Source organism: Chamaea fasciata, unplaced genomic scaffold (assembly GCF_029207755.1).
Source record: "Chamaea fasciata isolate MVZ Bird 193981 ecotype frontalis unplaced genomic scaffold, bChaFas1.0.hap1 SCAF_1, whole genome shotgun sequence".
NCBI classification, from domain to species: domain Eukaryota; kingdom Metazoa; phylum Chordata; class Aves; order Passeriformes; family Sylviidae; genus Chamaea; species Chamaea fasciata.
Window position 1 is genome coordinate 47,394,921 of NW_027094086.1, and position 16,673 is coordinate 47,411,593.

The 16,673-nt window shown below is 40.4% G+C and overlaps 1 protein-coding gene across 2 annotated transcripts; it reads right to left on the minus strand.

Moving 5' to 3' along the window:
- Positions 1-5: 5 nt before the first annotated feature.
- Positions 6-15,935, minus strand: RMC1 (regulator of MON1-CCZ1). 2 transcript variants are annotated; one of them, XM_066182448.1, is made up of 20 exons: positions 15,667-15,935; positions 12,951-13,027; positions 12,075-12,159; positions 11,660-11,716; positions 10,477-10,563; positions 9,144-9,284; positions 7,451-7,554; positions 6,882-6,971; positions 6,140-6,245; positions 5,157-5,268; positions 4,098-4,142; positions 3,633-3,686; positions 3,193-3,321; positions 2,734-2,840; positions 1,906-2,025; positions 1,648-1,725; positions 1,380-1,484; positions 1,227-1,295; positions 862-1,087; positions 6-93 (listed from the first exon to the last, which is right to left on the minus strand). In XM_066182448.1, exons 1-20 carry the CDS (start codon positions 15,880-15,882, stop codon positions 14-16), a joined length of 2,088 nt encoding a protein of 695 aa, XP_066038545.1. In that variant the 5' UTR covers positions 15,883-15,935; the 3' UTR covers positions 6-13. The 2 variants fall into 2 exon arrangements, with proteins under 2 accessions (XP_066038545.1, XP_066038551.1); XM_066182454.1 differs by lacking the exon at positions 12,951-13,027 and having other exon boundaries at positions 15,667-15,748.
- Between the last annotated feature and the right edge of the window lie 738 nt (positions 15,936-16,673).

Consider the following 16,673-nt stretch of genomic DNA (forward strand, 5'->3'; position numbering starts at 1 on the left):
GTGGAAGAGTCTTTCAGAATGTTGTGGGTTTCATGAGCGCTTGTTCTCCAAAAACTTGTTTGAAGAAGGTGACATGCTCTTCACAGTGCTCACCTAAGGGAGACAAAATAAAAGTTCATGTTCACGTTACAACTCAGAAATCAAGAACCAAGATTGTGTAGTTTCACTTACCTTCATTTATTGGTACTAATTCTTATCTTTAATGTATTTGAGGACTGGAGTTGAACAAACAGAATGCATTGGAATACCTGAGGTATTTCCAGTCCTCTAACTGGTATTCTTAAGGTGAAGCAGATGTTTGATCTAGTTCCTGTATTTAACCAGCAGATTCACAGCCATGAGAGCCCTTTACTGTCAAGATACAAGAGCGTGGGGTGGGATTCTGTGCCTACAGGATGTCTGGTGATTACATGTTGCTGGTCCAAGTGATGTCTAGAGAGGCTGACCTAGCTAGTTTGGCTTGGCCTTTAAAGGAAGAACTGTAGCATAAAACAGGCCTTGAATTTTTGCAGTTAGTGGAAATAGATTATTGAACTCAAAGGCTTCCCAGCCTGGTTGCTGACTTCAGGAGAAAGCACTAATTGGAGATAATGGCTCTGCTACGCTAAGCAGTGAGAGCAACTGCAAGTTAAACAGGTTCATCTGCAAGTTTATGTTTAGCTCAGCCTCTTTACTCCTGGGTGCAGAGGACAAAGGAGTAAGACAAGTTAATTTGGAACTGTTTTTCAAGGTGAGTATAAAAGATAGGCTAAAATGTGCCAAGAGTTTTATCATCTAATACAGACTCAACTGGACTGGAAGTAAAGCAAGTCTGAGTTGTTTGCACAACTGAGTGTCTTGGTCAAACTGCTTATTGCCTACCTGGTGTGAAGCTGGGGTTTCCTCGTAACCGCTGGTTTCTCTGTTCAAAGAACCGGAATATGGTGTAGAAAAGCATCTCATCCTCTGCTTGTTTTGCTGCATCAAGGAATTTGCGGGCTGAAATGCTGTCATGTCCTCCAATACCCCTGATGAATCTCAAGGCAGCCAAAACTTGGTGTTTGGACAACAGAACTTCCACTATTTCATCATTTGCTGTGGAAAGTCTCTGTGAAGTCAACCACAGGTGTAAGAAAATGCTTCTAATGCATGCAAATGACCGATGCTAATTAATGACTTCAAGCCTGGTCAGGGAAGCTGTTTGAGCAGTCTAACCCACATGGGACATAAGAGTCAGAAATGCTTACTTTTAACATGTCCAGTGAGAGCTGATGTGCAGGAGGGTAAATGCTTTCCAGGGACAGTAAGAGACAAGCCTAGGGCAAAAGTAGAAAAACCTTAACATTCTGAAGACTTCCCACCTCCCTGACTAGCTTATTGGGGCTACTTGTCTTACATACCAAGGGCTTTGAGTCACTGAGCACGTGGTACTGCAGAAACTGATGGAGCATGTAGAACAAGTTGTGTTGAACAAGGGTTTTGATGACCAGCTCGTACAAGTAATGCTGTGAATGTAGGAAGAAGACAATCAAAGGTATGTCTCTATATGTGTTTTTACAATCTAAAAGTGTACTGTACACTGTAACTTACACGTGTGACCAAGACTGGACTAAATCTGCATGTACTTTCATGGAGTGGGACAATGTACTTAGCACATAAGTGATTTACCTGAACTGCAATCTGGAACTGGTTGAGAGAGCGAATGTATTCCATCAAGACAGCTATAGTGAACTTGTGAGGTGCTTCCTGGACAAAGAACCAAGTGTTAGGTGGAACTTGCACAGCTTCTGTTAATAACCCCATAAGAATAGGCATCTAAACACCCTAATCCTGACAAAGCTTCCTGCAGCCAATTTCAAGGTGCCAACTTAACTGCTGCCAAATTAGCCCTTAAATTTATTTCATTAGCCCTTAAAATTGACTGACCTTTTTCTCTGTAAATACAGATAAAACATGTGTGTACATATCAGACTGGTCAATAACTGCTTGAGTGCGGACAGGACGTTTCAGGAGTGGATTACTTCTACTCAGGCCTGTTTCTACCACCTAGGAGAAAAAAAAAGTCTTTTAAAAAGAAAACTAGTGTAGTACAGTTCTGAGTCAGTCTCAGTTGTACAGACTGTTTACTGTTTCAAACACAACCATAAACTTGTTTTGTTGACAAGGAAATTTGTATCTGTGGTCATATTATATTAGATGCATCTTGTTCAGTGGGGCTTTCATATTAAATTTAAAGCTGCTTTTAAAAGTTATATAAATACAGCTGCTCTTATATACCTCAAAGCCAGGAGATTAACTAACTACACTGATACAGGCCCTCAGGCTTAGAAGACTTTTGTGACTGTACTCTGAGTTAGTGCTTGAATTTGGTACTTTAATAGAAGTAACTGAAATGTATCAGGACTGCCTGTTATGCCATGATACAGTGTGCAGTGAAATCAGTGCTTGGAAACCAAGGTATTAGGTATTGATTCAGAGTTGGTTTTTCAGCTTCTACCTTCTCTCTGCTTTCAAGCACTGGGGTATGTTAACTCATCACTCTGGAGATGAGCTATGCAGCACCTCCCACACAAGTGTCAAGAGGGGTTTTTAGTGCATTTTGCATGGTAGACTTGTGAACCTAAGGCAATCAGGACCTTTTGGGTTAAGCCCAAATTTCCTAAGTAGAAAGGAACATGCCTTCACTTTGTTGCCACCTGAAAAGCAAACAGCATTGTCCTGTCTCTGTAAGCTGCTATTGCCAACATGGTTTACCATTGTATAGCTTTGCTCAGCTTCCAAGTACTTCTTATATTCATGATTCAGTTTGTCAAAAACAGTTGCAATCACAGACAGTGATCCTCTTTCTGGCTCACTGAGCACTGAAAAGATAAAAAGAAAGAACTATGAGGAGAAATAACCAGGCACCTGAATGTTGCCTTTTTCAAAAGGTGATCTCTATTCTCTACCTGATTTTTAACTTTTAAGAAACACTTTAAATCATGTCAGGTGTATTTGAATTGAAGTGGGGGAGACTTGAATTTTTCATGCTGTTAAATTACTTCAGAATAGTGACTGAGGGCAGTTGAGGCAAATGACATCCTAATGACAATCAAGGACATCCAAGGCAGCTTCAGAGGTGATCTCAAATCTAAGAACAGCTGAGCTAACTTTGGGTATTTATGAATAAGCAGTATTGTACTTTCAAGATACAGAAAACACACTTGAACTTACTTTGAGAGCATACAGACAGGATAACCATTTTGCATTCTTTTCTTTGGAGAAGGAAATCCATTAGTTTTCCTTTATCTAGCAAAAGGTTAACTACAGGTTCAAGTTTCACCTGAAGACTCCAGAGGTAACCTTGATTTGAAGGAGAAAACAAAGTGAATTGCCTTAAACGGTATAGCCTAGACACACAACTTTTCCACCCTTAAATGAAAACACATTGACACTGTTCATTTGCCTTTCTAAGCCTATATTTTAGAGCAGCATTATCCTGGAAAAGTTGTAGCAAAGATAGTTAATCCTCTATTAACTATCACTACCAAGAGCAGTCAACTCAGCCGATGTACCTCTTAAGTCATTTCAGTACTAAGCTGCTTTGTGCACTGGAAGTGTAAACTAGCCATCCTGCTATTGAATATTGTAGAGTCCAAGAGCTCACCACGTACCTTCACTTGCACTGATGATAATATCAGGTTGAAAGACAATCCAAGAAGAAGAATCTACATGTTAAGGTTTTAACATCTATTTCAACATTGATGCTAAACTTTCTCCTGAATTTACATTACTGCAGAGAAGCAGATTCCATTAACATACTTTCATTTACCGTCACTTCTACTTCTGAAGTTTTGAACCATGTTTTTGGAACAGTATCTTCAATTTCATGGTGTACCTCTTCCAAAGTTTCATACACATGTCTCAATCAGGAACTGTGGTATTATACTAGACTTCAGTATGTACAACTCTGTGAAAGCATTACGAGGCTATTATGAAGAATATTATTTTGTCTTGAAGTACATGTGCATCATCAGCTAAAACTGCTCAGTTAAAGAGTCAAGGTAACAAATGCCACCTTCTTCCCTGCTTGATACATAGAATGAGGTTCTTACTTTTTGAGAGGATTTAAAGGATACAAAGTTTACAGGGAACAGGAGCCTGACTTGTCACAGACGCAGGGCCTGCAGGAAAAATAACATCAGGTGAAGAATAGTAGCATGCTGGCAGCTCCCCTAAGCCAAGTGTTTTATACCAAAAAGGTAAATATTGATTGCAACACTCTAGCATGCAGTCAAAAAGAAAGCTTCATTTGTGTAGCCAGATCTACAAAGAAAATCTGACAATGAGAAGGCAAACAAATCCTTCAAAACATGGTGGTTTTATTTTTCAGTCGAGTGAAATAATGCATGAAGAAATATTCCAGCTCCAGTACTGTAATTCTAAATACACAGGCTCCATTTATTGTATTTAAATGTACACTCTTTAAAAGGAAGAGTGGGTTGTACATTCTGATCCTAACGTTTGTTTAATACAAATCCCCATCTCCAAATTTATCATACTTGCTACCAGATCTTAGAGCTTTTAATGTGCAATCTTTTTGTATTAGAAGCACCTTTCTCTTCTACAAAGAGAACCTCACTGCTTTATCACCTGCTAGTGAAACTATGCTCAGGCTATTTCTATACTCCCAGCTTGAGGGTAACTTCTTGTCACACTTCTTGGACTGGAGAACAGAAAGGTAATCCAAGAAGAATCTAAGCATTTAAGTCCTAACACTGATTGTAGCATTACTTCTAAACTGGTCCCAAACTTGATTCTGAGCTTGTATTGTCTTTCAGCCGCTAACTTCACATAGTCCTGATTTAAGCCAGAAAAGCATGAAGTGCTTTTGAGTACCCACAAGCTTTGAGAGCCATGGCCAAAAAACTCCCGGAACCCAACACTTTTCAAGTGTAAAAGCAAAGTACTATAGGAAGCATGCACCTTAAACAGCAACTCTTCTGTAGTTGGCACACATTTGGAACACCAACTTCTGCTCAATTGCTTCTTACCTTCTTCCTTCCTCACCCTCTCAAATATGTATAACTGAAGTGTTAGTAACCAGCCTCCTAAAACCTGAAGCACTCCTGTGTGTGAGCTGCTACATTTAAGTACTCTTCCTAAGTGTTAGGTTATTCATTATATAGTGGTTCTACCTGCTACAGGTATTTGATAGGGTTGTATTGATCGAGGTGGAAGTACAAACTGATGGATGGTCGTGGACCCATCAAATTCTCCTTTAAGCTTGATGTCAAATATAACTGAAGTCTGGAATTAAAAAGAGAAAGTTAGTATTGACCAATGTGAATCACCACCCATTTACAGGCATTTGGTCTGCTTTTCACATTTCCATCTATTATCGTCTGTTAGAATCATTGAATGGTTGGGGTGCTGGGGTTGATGACATTTTCCACTGATCAGGCTCCTCAAGGCCCCCTCTAACCTGGCATTGAACCCTTTCAGCAATGGGGCATCCTGTTCCAGGGTTTCACCACCCTCACTGTAAAAAGCCACATCCCATCTAAATCTATCTCCCTTTGGTCTAAAACCACTGCCCCTAGAACTGTCACTACATGCCCTAGAAAAAAAGTCTCTCTCAGTCTTTCTTGCACAACACATGACTTTGACACTGCAGAGTTAAGGATGCTAGAAACTCTGAGGAAAATTGTCTATCTTCCTCTGATATCCTCTTACTTCTACCATTCAGTATTGTTAACTCAAGTCACAAACACTTCTACCCTGTATGGACCACCAGGGAGAGCAGCTTTGCTTTCAGTGCCAGTGAAACTTCAATTACTGGTGTCTCCCAAGGGCAAAGTGAGGAATGTTTTCTGGCTTTCTATAGTCATGTTTGTAGCTTGACCAAAACGCTGAGGAGGAAGTGCTCTGGGTAAAATGCTAATGTGTAGAATTTACATGAAATATAACTGAAACATCAACTAATCCTCCTAAAGGGGTAACGTGCCCCAGTTCTTGAAGTTGTCCAAGAGAATTATTATGGTTTTGTTCCTGCAAATACTCTGGCTTCTGGCTAAGCTAAGCCCAAAGGAAAGTAATTTCTAAATTAAATTACTAGGTTATTAAAACCTGCCCCTAACTTCTCAAAGTTACAGCACAACACAATATAAATAAATCAGACCTCAGTATCCTGATGATGTACTACCACCAAGTTATCCACTACGTTCAGTGCAAACTTCCCAGTTCTGTTCAGCTTTAAAATATGTGTCTTCTTACAGGAGCCCTCTCTGTGGAAACAAAGAGAAATGAGAACTGGTCAACAAGTCTGTTTAGACTACAAAAGATGGCTTTTTGTCCTGGTTTTGCTGGGACTCCATTTATTTTCTTCCTAGGAACTGGCACAGTGCTGTATTTTGGATTTAGTATGAGAATAACATTGATAAGACACCGATGTTTTAGTTGTTGCTAAACAGTGCTTACTCTAAGTCAAGGACTTTTTGGTTTCCCATGCTCTGCCAGTGAGCAGGTGTGCAAGAAGCTGGGCCAGGACAGCAGACCTGAACAGGTCAAAGGAATATTCCATACCCTAGGACATCATGCTTGGCATATAAAGTGGGGGAAGTTGGCCAGGAGGCACAAATCAGTGCTTGGGACAGGCTGGGCAGTGAGCAATTGTTATTGTGTCACTTACTTTGCATGGGTTTTATTCCCTCCTCCATGCACTTTTCATTACGACTACTAGTTTTTACTTTACTTCATTTATTAAACCGTTCTTATCTCAATCCATGAGTTTTTCTGATTCTCCTGCTCCTCCCACCAAGGGTTTGGGGGAGCAGCTGGTGGTACTTAGTTGCCAGTTGGGGTTAAACCACAACGCTGACACAGATGTGAACTGCAACTGACGTTCTTCATTCTGTTCTTACCTGGGTAAGTGATAGAGCACTACTTCTGCTCCTGTACTGTTGGAAGTCCTTGAGTGATGCCTCAAATAGAGAACATAAAGCTGCCCATATCTAACAAGACAACAGGATTAAAGTATTATTTTCAATTAAGAGCTCTAACAGTCTCCTAGAGCCAAACATTTTATCCTAAAAGAAGAGCTGAGACTCCCTAAATCAGGTAATTATTTAATTAAAAGTGAAAGATGAAACAGTACTTGATAAATCACAATGCATGGACTATACTCATGCAAGTTAGGCATCTATGAACGATTCCTCTATCAAAGTATCAACTAAAAAAATGAAACATTCTCCAAAATGTCTGTGGTAATCCAAAACAATTTCATGTAAGAATTCTCCATTTGCTTCCCCTCCCCACCTTGCCCCAAGAGGGTTGTTTAGATGCTTTGTTCAAGGCAGTAACTGAAGTGCTTCAAAGCAACAGCACTGCTAAAACAAGAAACAAGTGCAACCATTGTACTGTCCTTGTCTTCTCCCAGCATTCCCAAACTATCACACCTTCCTGAGAAAGGCCTGATGCATGAGATACGTACATTGTAGCCATAGCAATATCTCTTTCAGAAAGGCTGAGCTTGGATGACTTGGGTGCTGCAGGTAACTCAATTTCAAATTTTGATAGCTTTGACATGGTCCCACCCTGTTAAACAGCAAAACAAGAACTGTCACGACCTGCACCAGGAAGGGACGAGACGCCTTTGCCCGAACGCTGTATCACCAGCGCCCCCACGAGGCGACGGGCGGTCATAGTCCAAAAGAAAGGGGTTTGCGCTTTCTTTCCTAAAAAAACCTCCAGTGATTCTTAACACACACTTCGGTAACTCCAGAAGCTTTATCGTCCTGATCTTATTACTTCAGCTACAAAAGTGTTTCTATTTTAATTCAGTCAAGACAAATTTGTATGCAAATCCAATGTACATTTGGTCTGGAGATCTCAAACAGCAGTTTTCTTCCCTCTTCCAGAAAAGTATACACTCCAACACTTTAATAACTGCTTCCTGGGAAGGAAAAAATATCACTGCCTCCTACCAGTCACAGTCTCCTTTAGTTTCTGCCTTACACTTACAGCATATCCCTTCTCCTGCCCAAGGCTTCTGCTCTCCTCTTCCTCTTTTCTATGGAATTTATTTTTAAGCAAGTTTTCACAGTTCTCAAAGCTTCTACTGAAATTCACTTCCTATTCTTACTGATTCGTTCTTGAGTGTGAAGTGTGAATACTACAGAACTACCTCCTTTGCAATGTCTCTCTTTGCAAGTATTACTGTAGTACAGGACCTTTCTCAGGAGATCTTTAAAGATTACCTTCTGAATACAAGATAAAAATTATTCAGCTTCAAGCTACAACTACCAATGTGAAGGAGGGGGAACCATAACCTAAGTTGTTAAAAAGAAAACTGAAAGGCTAGTAGGTTCCTCCCAGCCACCTAAGGGAGCATCATTTCAGGATGCAGTACAGACCCTACACATGATTAACACAAACCAGGAAACCCATGTGAATAAGATGCTTTTTAATCTCTTCCTTTAAACTGCCACAGAAATCTTCCTAATCCACTGACAGGAGCAAGACAAATGCTGTTGCTCTTCTCCTCATTTTTAAAATCGCCTGATTGCGTCATTAACTGAAAACAGATTCTGGTTTTCGCAACACACTTTTTCCAAGATTAAAAGAAAAATATTTTCCCAGTAACAATAAGCGTTGCTCACAGGGAAGAACACCAAAAGAAGTAACTACTCTAGACAAAGCCCTCTCTGGCTTGGGAGAACAGTTGTTTCTTAAGTGCTACCTTTTTTATCTCTTTTTCATCCAGTCATATTTGGAAGGTTATAATTATTATCACAAGAGAAAGGCCCTTATGTTTTCTTTATCATACTGCAAAGACCAAATGTTCATATGAAAAGTAAATCATAAATACCTATTTAAGTGAAAAAAAAAAATCTTCAAAGACATTTAAGTTATAAAATATTTAGACACCATCAATTTTTTCTTTCCTTTCTCAAGGTCAACTGTCCAGCCTTGTCTGGACACACACCTTTCCAAAGAGCACATAAGAAAGAGTGAATTTCCTAATTCTAAGCCATCACCTAGGAGCTACCTTATAAATTTGCTTATTGTCATACAAGGATACGAACACAGAAGCCTCTGGGAAGAAATTCAAGCAATAGAATATGTAGATGAAGAAGCAATTTAGGAAAAAATGAAAATGACAAGTTTGGAACATATCCCTTTACCTTGAAATAGAATGGCTGCAGGACATTGCCAAGGACAGTGGTTGAAAGGAGGATAACAGAGCTCTCTGGACAATACATGTACCAATTGACATTAATACTCTGATTCTTCAGAAGCTTTAAACTTCGTTTCTCTGGCAATACCTGGAAACACAGAATATTAGCATTATGTTACCACCAGGATGCCAGCTGCATAAATGGTAATGCACAGGAGCAAGGAATGTTAAGCAAGAAACAGTTAAGTGTAAAGACATTTACCATCCTAGAATCAAAAAAAAAAAATAAAAAATCAGAAACTTGACAATTAGAGCTGAGGCCCCACTTTACTGTAGCTAAGGAAATAATACACATCAAATCCTAATGAGTTCCAAGGCACTGTGTTTTCCCTCTCATCCAGATCTGGGTATAAGTTCTGTGCACAGTGGAGAAAACACCCAGCTTGATATAACTAGTGAAATTTTATTAAAAAGTTCTTTTTACAATATTCTTGCTGCCTTCATCCCCAGCTTCTTTGATCTTTTTTTATTTTGAGAACTAAGTATATAAATCAACTCTATTCATTTCAAAGGCTTAAATATCCTCACTTTAAAGACACTTACTTGATTTGGTCCTTTTACCTGCAGGGTTGATATCCATAATCCTTTCAGGTGCTAAATTCATATTTTCCCCCTCAATCAGCAGAAAATAAAGCTGCTTTTTCAGATACTTTCTTTAGTAGTAGTTCTTAGTAACAGTAATGAGAAACATTGTGTCTCAGCTCCAGGACTGAAACTACTGGGAAGGGCACTTTTTTTTTTTAGGAAGTGTTTAAATATCTCTCATAATGAATGCTAGAAAGGGTTATTTAATTACCAGACATCTTTAAAAACACATGCAAAGGAAATTACACAGAGGAACTCAATGAGGTCAACAGAGGAGAGAGCTGCAAGTTGCAGAAGGGTACTAGCTAGTCAATTATTAGCTCTTTGCCACCTTTTAAGCATTTACATGTCTTCCCCAATGCTGATTTGTTTTGCATGAAGTGGTGTTTCACATTAGATTTAAATACTCATTTCCATGCAAGTCGAGAGCATCTCTTAATCTAGAGTTCCCGAGGCTTAGTTGAGTATTCTTTTATACAAAGTCTTAAAACCTGTAAATGATAAATTTGCCCTGCCCTAAAAATGTTTTCTTCTTAAAAAAATTTAAAAATTTAGTCTGCAAACCAAATGGCAGAAATTGTTTTTTTAGCAGTACACTTTCTCAGTTACAGAGACAAGAAAAGAATTCAAATATACTGTTACAAATTTACATTTTCAAATCTGTAAGCATGTCCTACATGAGTTATTTGTATTACCTGGTAGAATTCAATTCCTTGATCTGTGATGAAGACAATTTCTGTAGAACTCGTCCAGCAGAATCCTAGAATATTGGCATTCTTTGTCTTTTAACAAACAAGCAAACAAACACTCTTTTAATTGGAAAAATTAACTACTCAGGTAAGCTAATATTACTAAATGAAGAACAGAAGACCAAAAGCAATTTAGGTATCCAATATCTGAAGTTAAGACTTTTGGCCAACCAGACACCCAGCATGCATCAGTCACTTTTATAAAGGATTCCCAAACTATACATGAACACAATTACTGTAGGGCCTGGATTTTTGGCAGCATGTAAGATTTACAAGTTTATTATACAATCAAATTTTCTTTTTAACCTAGATAAAACTAAGTTCCTCGGCTTCAAACTCTACTGCCACTTCAACCAGTTCCTGACATGAAAAGCAGGAAGAGATCTTGCGAGAAACTAAAATTTAGGTGGAAAAATTTGCCATGACTTCACTCAGAACCTATTACACTCAGAAGTGTATTACTATTACACTCAGAAGTTTCATTATCATAAAGGTTTTGCTAGAATGGTTTAAGTAAACTCATAATCCTAAAAAATGAAGCAGACAGTTTTTCAGCTTTAAAGACTACAAGGATAAAAGGATCTGTGCAAATCAGATGTATAAAAATTTACTTTACCATTCTATTACCCAAAAATGCAATTTGTTTTAGTTAAAAGTTGGAAAACACCAAACAATGATAATGGTACTTGTTTCTGGTAAATAATCATCAAAAATTAGAAGGATTATTAAAAAATAGCAAACATAATATGAAAACTAGTAATAGCTTACTATTACTTATTAGTGACATTAGGAAAGAACATCCACATCAACATATCTGGCACTAATATAATCACAGTCCGCTGTTTCTGTACCATCAGCACTTTGTCTTTTCTCCTTACCAAACCTTGATATTTGTTAGCCCCACAGCACTTCTGCTCCCTCTAGGAAACAATTACATTCACAAGACAGGAAAGTTTTTTCTGGTATTGTTAACACCTGTTTGTTCACTCAATTTCAGTAGACAGCAGTACCTACATATCTCATTTCCTTTATGTTAGTGTTTTGAAAGGTACCTCAATTAGTTGTAGCCACCAGTCAAACTAACATCAGAGTTTCACTTAAGCATATAAGCTTGGGACATTTAACTCACCTTACATTCCTGTGTATATTCTAGCTGAGGGCTATCTGGAATAAAATTCAAAAAATCCTGCAAAAACACCCATTAAGTGTATCAGCAATTATGAAGCACGGACAAGATACATACACAGATACCAAAGAACAGATAATTGTTTCTCAAATTGTTTTGGATGCGATATACACACAGAAGAAAAACTTATGTTCCACCTCACCCTTGCCAGAGTTGGTTCCCCCTGACACTTTTTCTTTAAATGATGATACTAGCAGGACAACAATGCTGCCTGAGCAGCCTCTCAGGATAACAGAGGAATTTTCACTACAGCTTTTGTTAGCCAACAGGCCTCTTGAACATTTGTCTCAAAGAATTTTACTCTGGAAGTAGGGAATTCCAGCTCCAATTCCCTAGCTGCAAGGTGTAGCTTTCTTACCACACTCTTCAAAGTTCTCTGCACAGCCAGGATCTTGTTCCCCAAGGAAAATTTGATGCACTTCACTTCTCCTTTGTCCTCCATCCTATATAGAAAGAAACAGAAGTTATGGAAATACAATCTAAAATAGCGTCTTAAAGAATATACCCTAAAAAAAGACAATGACAGAGAAAAAAGTGTAATGTAAATGCTTTTGACCACTGATTATTACTCTTGTCTGACTAATAGATTCAAGATCCAGACTGAAAGAAAATGGCAGTTCACTCTTCAGAAGTCCTGAACACATCAATTACAGAATCATGGCAAATTAGCACCTGAAATCACTGCAAATGCTCAGCTCTGCTGGCTATGATGTGGAACTGGAAGACTTGTGCGACTATCCAAACCTGCATCCTCAGTTCTGTGACACTCACTCTTTAACAGAGACATATATAAAATAGTTTACTGTTGTCAAATTCTGCAAAAATGTTTCCACAAGGAATGGAAAACACAGAAGAAGCCAATTCAGATGAAACAAGGAACAGAACATGAGAAACCTACATCTAGGTTTGGACATTGCACTTCAATCACAGACATCACTTGCTAAACTGCATCCCTGGGTAAGTCATTGCTGTAGGAATCACTCTCTCATATGTACAGCACGTTTTAATAAAAGACTATTGTTTAAAAAAAAGAAGCCACAGCCTAATTACCTTTTCCCCCCAGAAGACCATAGAGAGGGAAAAGCATACCTTCTTAATTGCAAGACTATATCTAAGAACAAATCAAAATATGATCACTACTTGTAAGTTTTATGCCTGAACTACAGTAGACCAGGACTAAGCACCACATAATTTGAAGATTGCATCATTCTATCCCAAGATAAAGGTGCCTTACCTGAAGGAAATGGGATTTCTATCCTCCAAACCTTTAACAACAACTCCTGTAGCTCCACCTGATCGAACAGCAAAAACCTACAAAAAAAGTTTTGAACATATACTTAACTCCTTCAAAGCCATAATCTTCACCTGCTTCCCCTTCTATATGCCTCTAATATAACCTTTTCTTTTTTTTTTTTTTTTTTACTAGACACAATTTTTGGTCTCCTGCAGATCTGCCAGTTCATACTGAGACAATCTGGAATTCCAAGTCTACTTAGAGTTGCCAGATTGCATGGTACTGCAACAGTCTTGTAGGCATATTCTTAACTACTGGGCAAGTTAAATCAGGAAAAATCTTTATAAGCCTTTATCTTGGTTTTGTTTCTTCTATATTCTCCTAAGTCATGTACTAGTAAAAGTATCTAAGACATCAGGGCATTGTTTAAAACAAAAAGGAACTCAGCTTGGGGATTGGGAAGAGATGTAACTCAATGACCCAGAACCTTGATCCTGTCAGAACACGTAATTAAACAGGAATAGTTTAATAATAACCTGTAGATTTTCATGTACCTAAGGAGTTTCAGCCAACATGCCCTAGCAACTGAGAATTCCTTTAGCCTAACTTTACATATACATGTACAAAACCTGCTAGAGATATGACATGTATTGAACTGGAATAAGATAATTTAAAAAAAAAAAAAAAAAAAATAAGAGTCATGCTGTTACAAACTTCACCGAGCTTGGAAAAAGAAAGTCAGGCAAATGCCTTATTGGTACTTGTTGTATGTGCAGCAGCATTAGCCACACAGACCAGGGCTCAGGGTGACAGGGACATTGTCCTGTAATATCAGCCATGCTGCCAGTCTGTAATGCCCAGGCAGGAAATACAGGTGTCGAGATTATAAACTGCAAGCAAGTCCACAGCCTCACTAGAATGATAAATACTTAGTTTAACTCTTCTTAGTATTATGGAGATAGAAAATGAAGGCAACACTCTTAATCTCTGCAAGATGAGAAGATTGCACAGACACGTCTCTCACCTGGGAAACTGTCATTGAAATGCTGGTGACAAATGATTCAGAGACACACTGGAAATCAAACTATTTTAGATAGCAAGAAAACACAGAGGAATAAATTTACACTGGAAAATATGAATCTTTCAAGTGAGCTCTCAACAACCAGCTTCTGTGTAGTTATATCACATCCACACTGATACAGTGTCTCCTGATAGGGTATGTCAACTGGCCCTCAATGATAATGGCTTATAAGAAAAAATATCTGGAAAGTCACCCAGTGGAAAAGGACCTGGAAGGGCTGGATGACAGCAGCTGAACAAGAGCCAGTGTGTGCCCAGGTGGCCAAGAAACTAATGGCATTCTGGCCTGTGTCATCCATAGTGTGGCCAGCAGAGCCAGGGCAGTGATTGTCCCCTTGTACTCAGCACTGGTGAGGCCACACCTCGAGTGCTGTGTCCAGTTCAGGGCTCCTCAGTTCAGGAAGGACATCGAGGGGCTGGAGCATGTTCAGAGAAGAGCAACAGAGCTGGGGAAGGGTCTGGAGCACAAGTCGTGCAAGGAGCAGCTGTGGGAGCTGGGTTTTTTTACCCTGGAGAAAAGGAGGCTTAGGGATGACCTTATTGCTCCCTAAAGTACTCCCTGAAAGAAGGCTGTACGCAGCTGGGGGTTGGCCTCTTCTTCTAGCAAACAGTGATAGAACCAGAGGACATAGCCTTAAGCTGCACTGGGGGAGGTTTAGGTTGAACATTAGGAAAAATTCCTTCCCTGAAAGGGTGATTAGACACTGGAATGGGCTGCCCAGAGAGTTACCACGCCTGGAGGTGTTTTAAGAAAGACTGGATTTGGGACTCAGTGCCCTGGTCTAGTTGACAAGGTGTTCGGTGAAAGGTTGGACTCAATGATCTCAGAGACCTTTTCCAACCTAAATGACTCTGTAATCATTCAGAACAGGGTGCAACAACAAGCAACACACCCCAGAAATACTGCTCCCTCTCCAAACATGCCACTGATCATGTCCACACATGGGGAAATGCATGCCAGCTATATGGGGAAGAAAGCTTGAAGGTTCTGACTCCATGAATGCCCAGGTCAAAGAATGGTTACAGGAATTAGGCACCAGAATGTATCCACATCTGTACATGCCCCATGACAGCCTGTGGATCTTTTAGCTATACTGAGCTGAACTCTCAGAAGGCCATACAGATATTAAGGAGAGTTTGCTTAAAAGCACTAAAGCAAAGAAACGGCCACTTGGGTCTGTGCCACAAGGAAAGCTGCAATTTTTATTTTTTTTTAAAGATTATGTTGACTTTCAGGAATTGAAAGAGGTGTGAAAAATTCAGGGGTGTGAAAAATTGAGAGTGACAAAGTTTCATGCGGCCAGTCATGTGGGGACACTCGGAACAGAAAGGAAAAGTGCTGACTCTGATGAATTCCAGAAAGACCTTACGGCAGTGAGAGTACGGCAAGTGAAATCCCACCTAATAAATCAGTAAAGGGGAAAAAAGGGGTAAAAAAAAAAAAAATCTACCGCCTCTAGCACGATGACATGTCCTGAAGGCGAACAACCGGGCTCACGCCCGGCAGCCGCGGGACGGGAGGAAACCAAAGCCGGGCAGGGAACCAAAGCCAAGCGGGCGAGCAGCAGCGGGCCGGGCTGAGCCCACAGGCCCGGCTGCGCAGCCCCGGCCCGCGGCAGGGCCCCGCCGCCCCCACCTGCTTGTTGGCCTCGTCGAAGAACACGCAGTTCACGGGGTTCGCCTTCTCGAAGTGCACGGGCCGCGCGCACAGCGCCAGGTAGCAGCCGCCGCCCTCCGCTCGCTCCTCGCTTTCTCCTCCTCCTCCTTCTCCTGCTGCTGCTGCTGCTGCTGCTCCCACCGCTGCCAGCGCCTCGTCCCCGGCCGGCGGCTGGTAGCTCCCGGCGGCGGCCATTGCAGACCCCCCGCTCCCGGCGGCCGCTTCCTGTTTACACTCCCCTGGCGTGTGACGCGGCACGCTCCCGCCTTAAAGGGGCCGCGGCCCGGGACAGGCATCGGGGACTGACGGCAGAGACCGGGATCGTGTCCTGCACATTCCTCAACACCAATGCGTGAAAGGTATCAGTGAGCTTAACGAATGAAAACAGAAACCTGGGAAGCTGCGAAATCTGCTTCAGGAAAGGTGTGAATGCTGGCAAGGTGGTAAAAAAGAAACGCGTGGAATGAGCGTGGAGTTACAATGCAGGACCATATTGCAAATATTTAGGAGGGCGCATGTTAGAGGAGGCGAATAAGGGGCCAGGGTAAAGCTCTGACTCTAACCAGTGTCACTTATCGAGGCACCGCTCCAGCTGGGAGGATTTATTCTGCTTTTAAAAGCAAAGCTAGTGGACTTTAAAATGGTTAGGCAAGCAAAAACACTGTATTTCTTAACCAAGTATGGGGGCCGCAGCAGCAGGATTTGGGGGTTTTGGCCCAATCTTTTATAGCGATTTTAAAACCAACCAACAACAAACCCAAAACTTTTATGTGGAGGGAAAAAAGGAAACAAGTGCTTCTGAGATCTGCCTTTATTTGCCCACAATTACTGCACCATTACCGTCACCATTGATCCTGTTCCTCGGCAGGAAACTGCTTTTTAGTGGCTTGTAAAATAGTTCAGGAAAAACATGAATAAAGCATTATTGAAGTCAAAGTCTGGCTTTGTCCTCAGCATTTATACTGAGCATGTATTTTAGTTTGGAC

Bases quoted from the DNA above. Each gene is read 5' to 3' on its own strand.
- RMC1 (XM_066182448.1), bottom strand. From the start codon at position 15,882: ATGGCCGCCGCCGGGAGCTACCAGCCGCCGGCCGGGGACGAGGCGCTG. The intron at 4,143-5,156 runs GTAGAACCACTA...TTTTTCCTGCAG, and splicing joins CTATCAAATACCTGTAGCAG to GCCCTGCGTCTGTGACAAGT. The intron at 3,687-4,097 runs GTATCCTTTAAA...CTTAACATGTAG, and splicing joins TCCTGTTCCCTGTAAACTTT to ATTCTTCTTCTTGGATTGTC.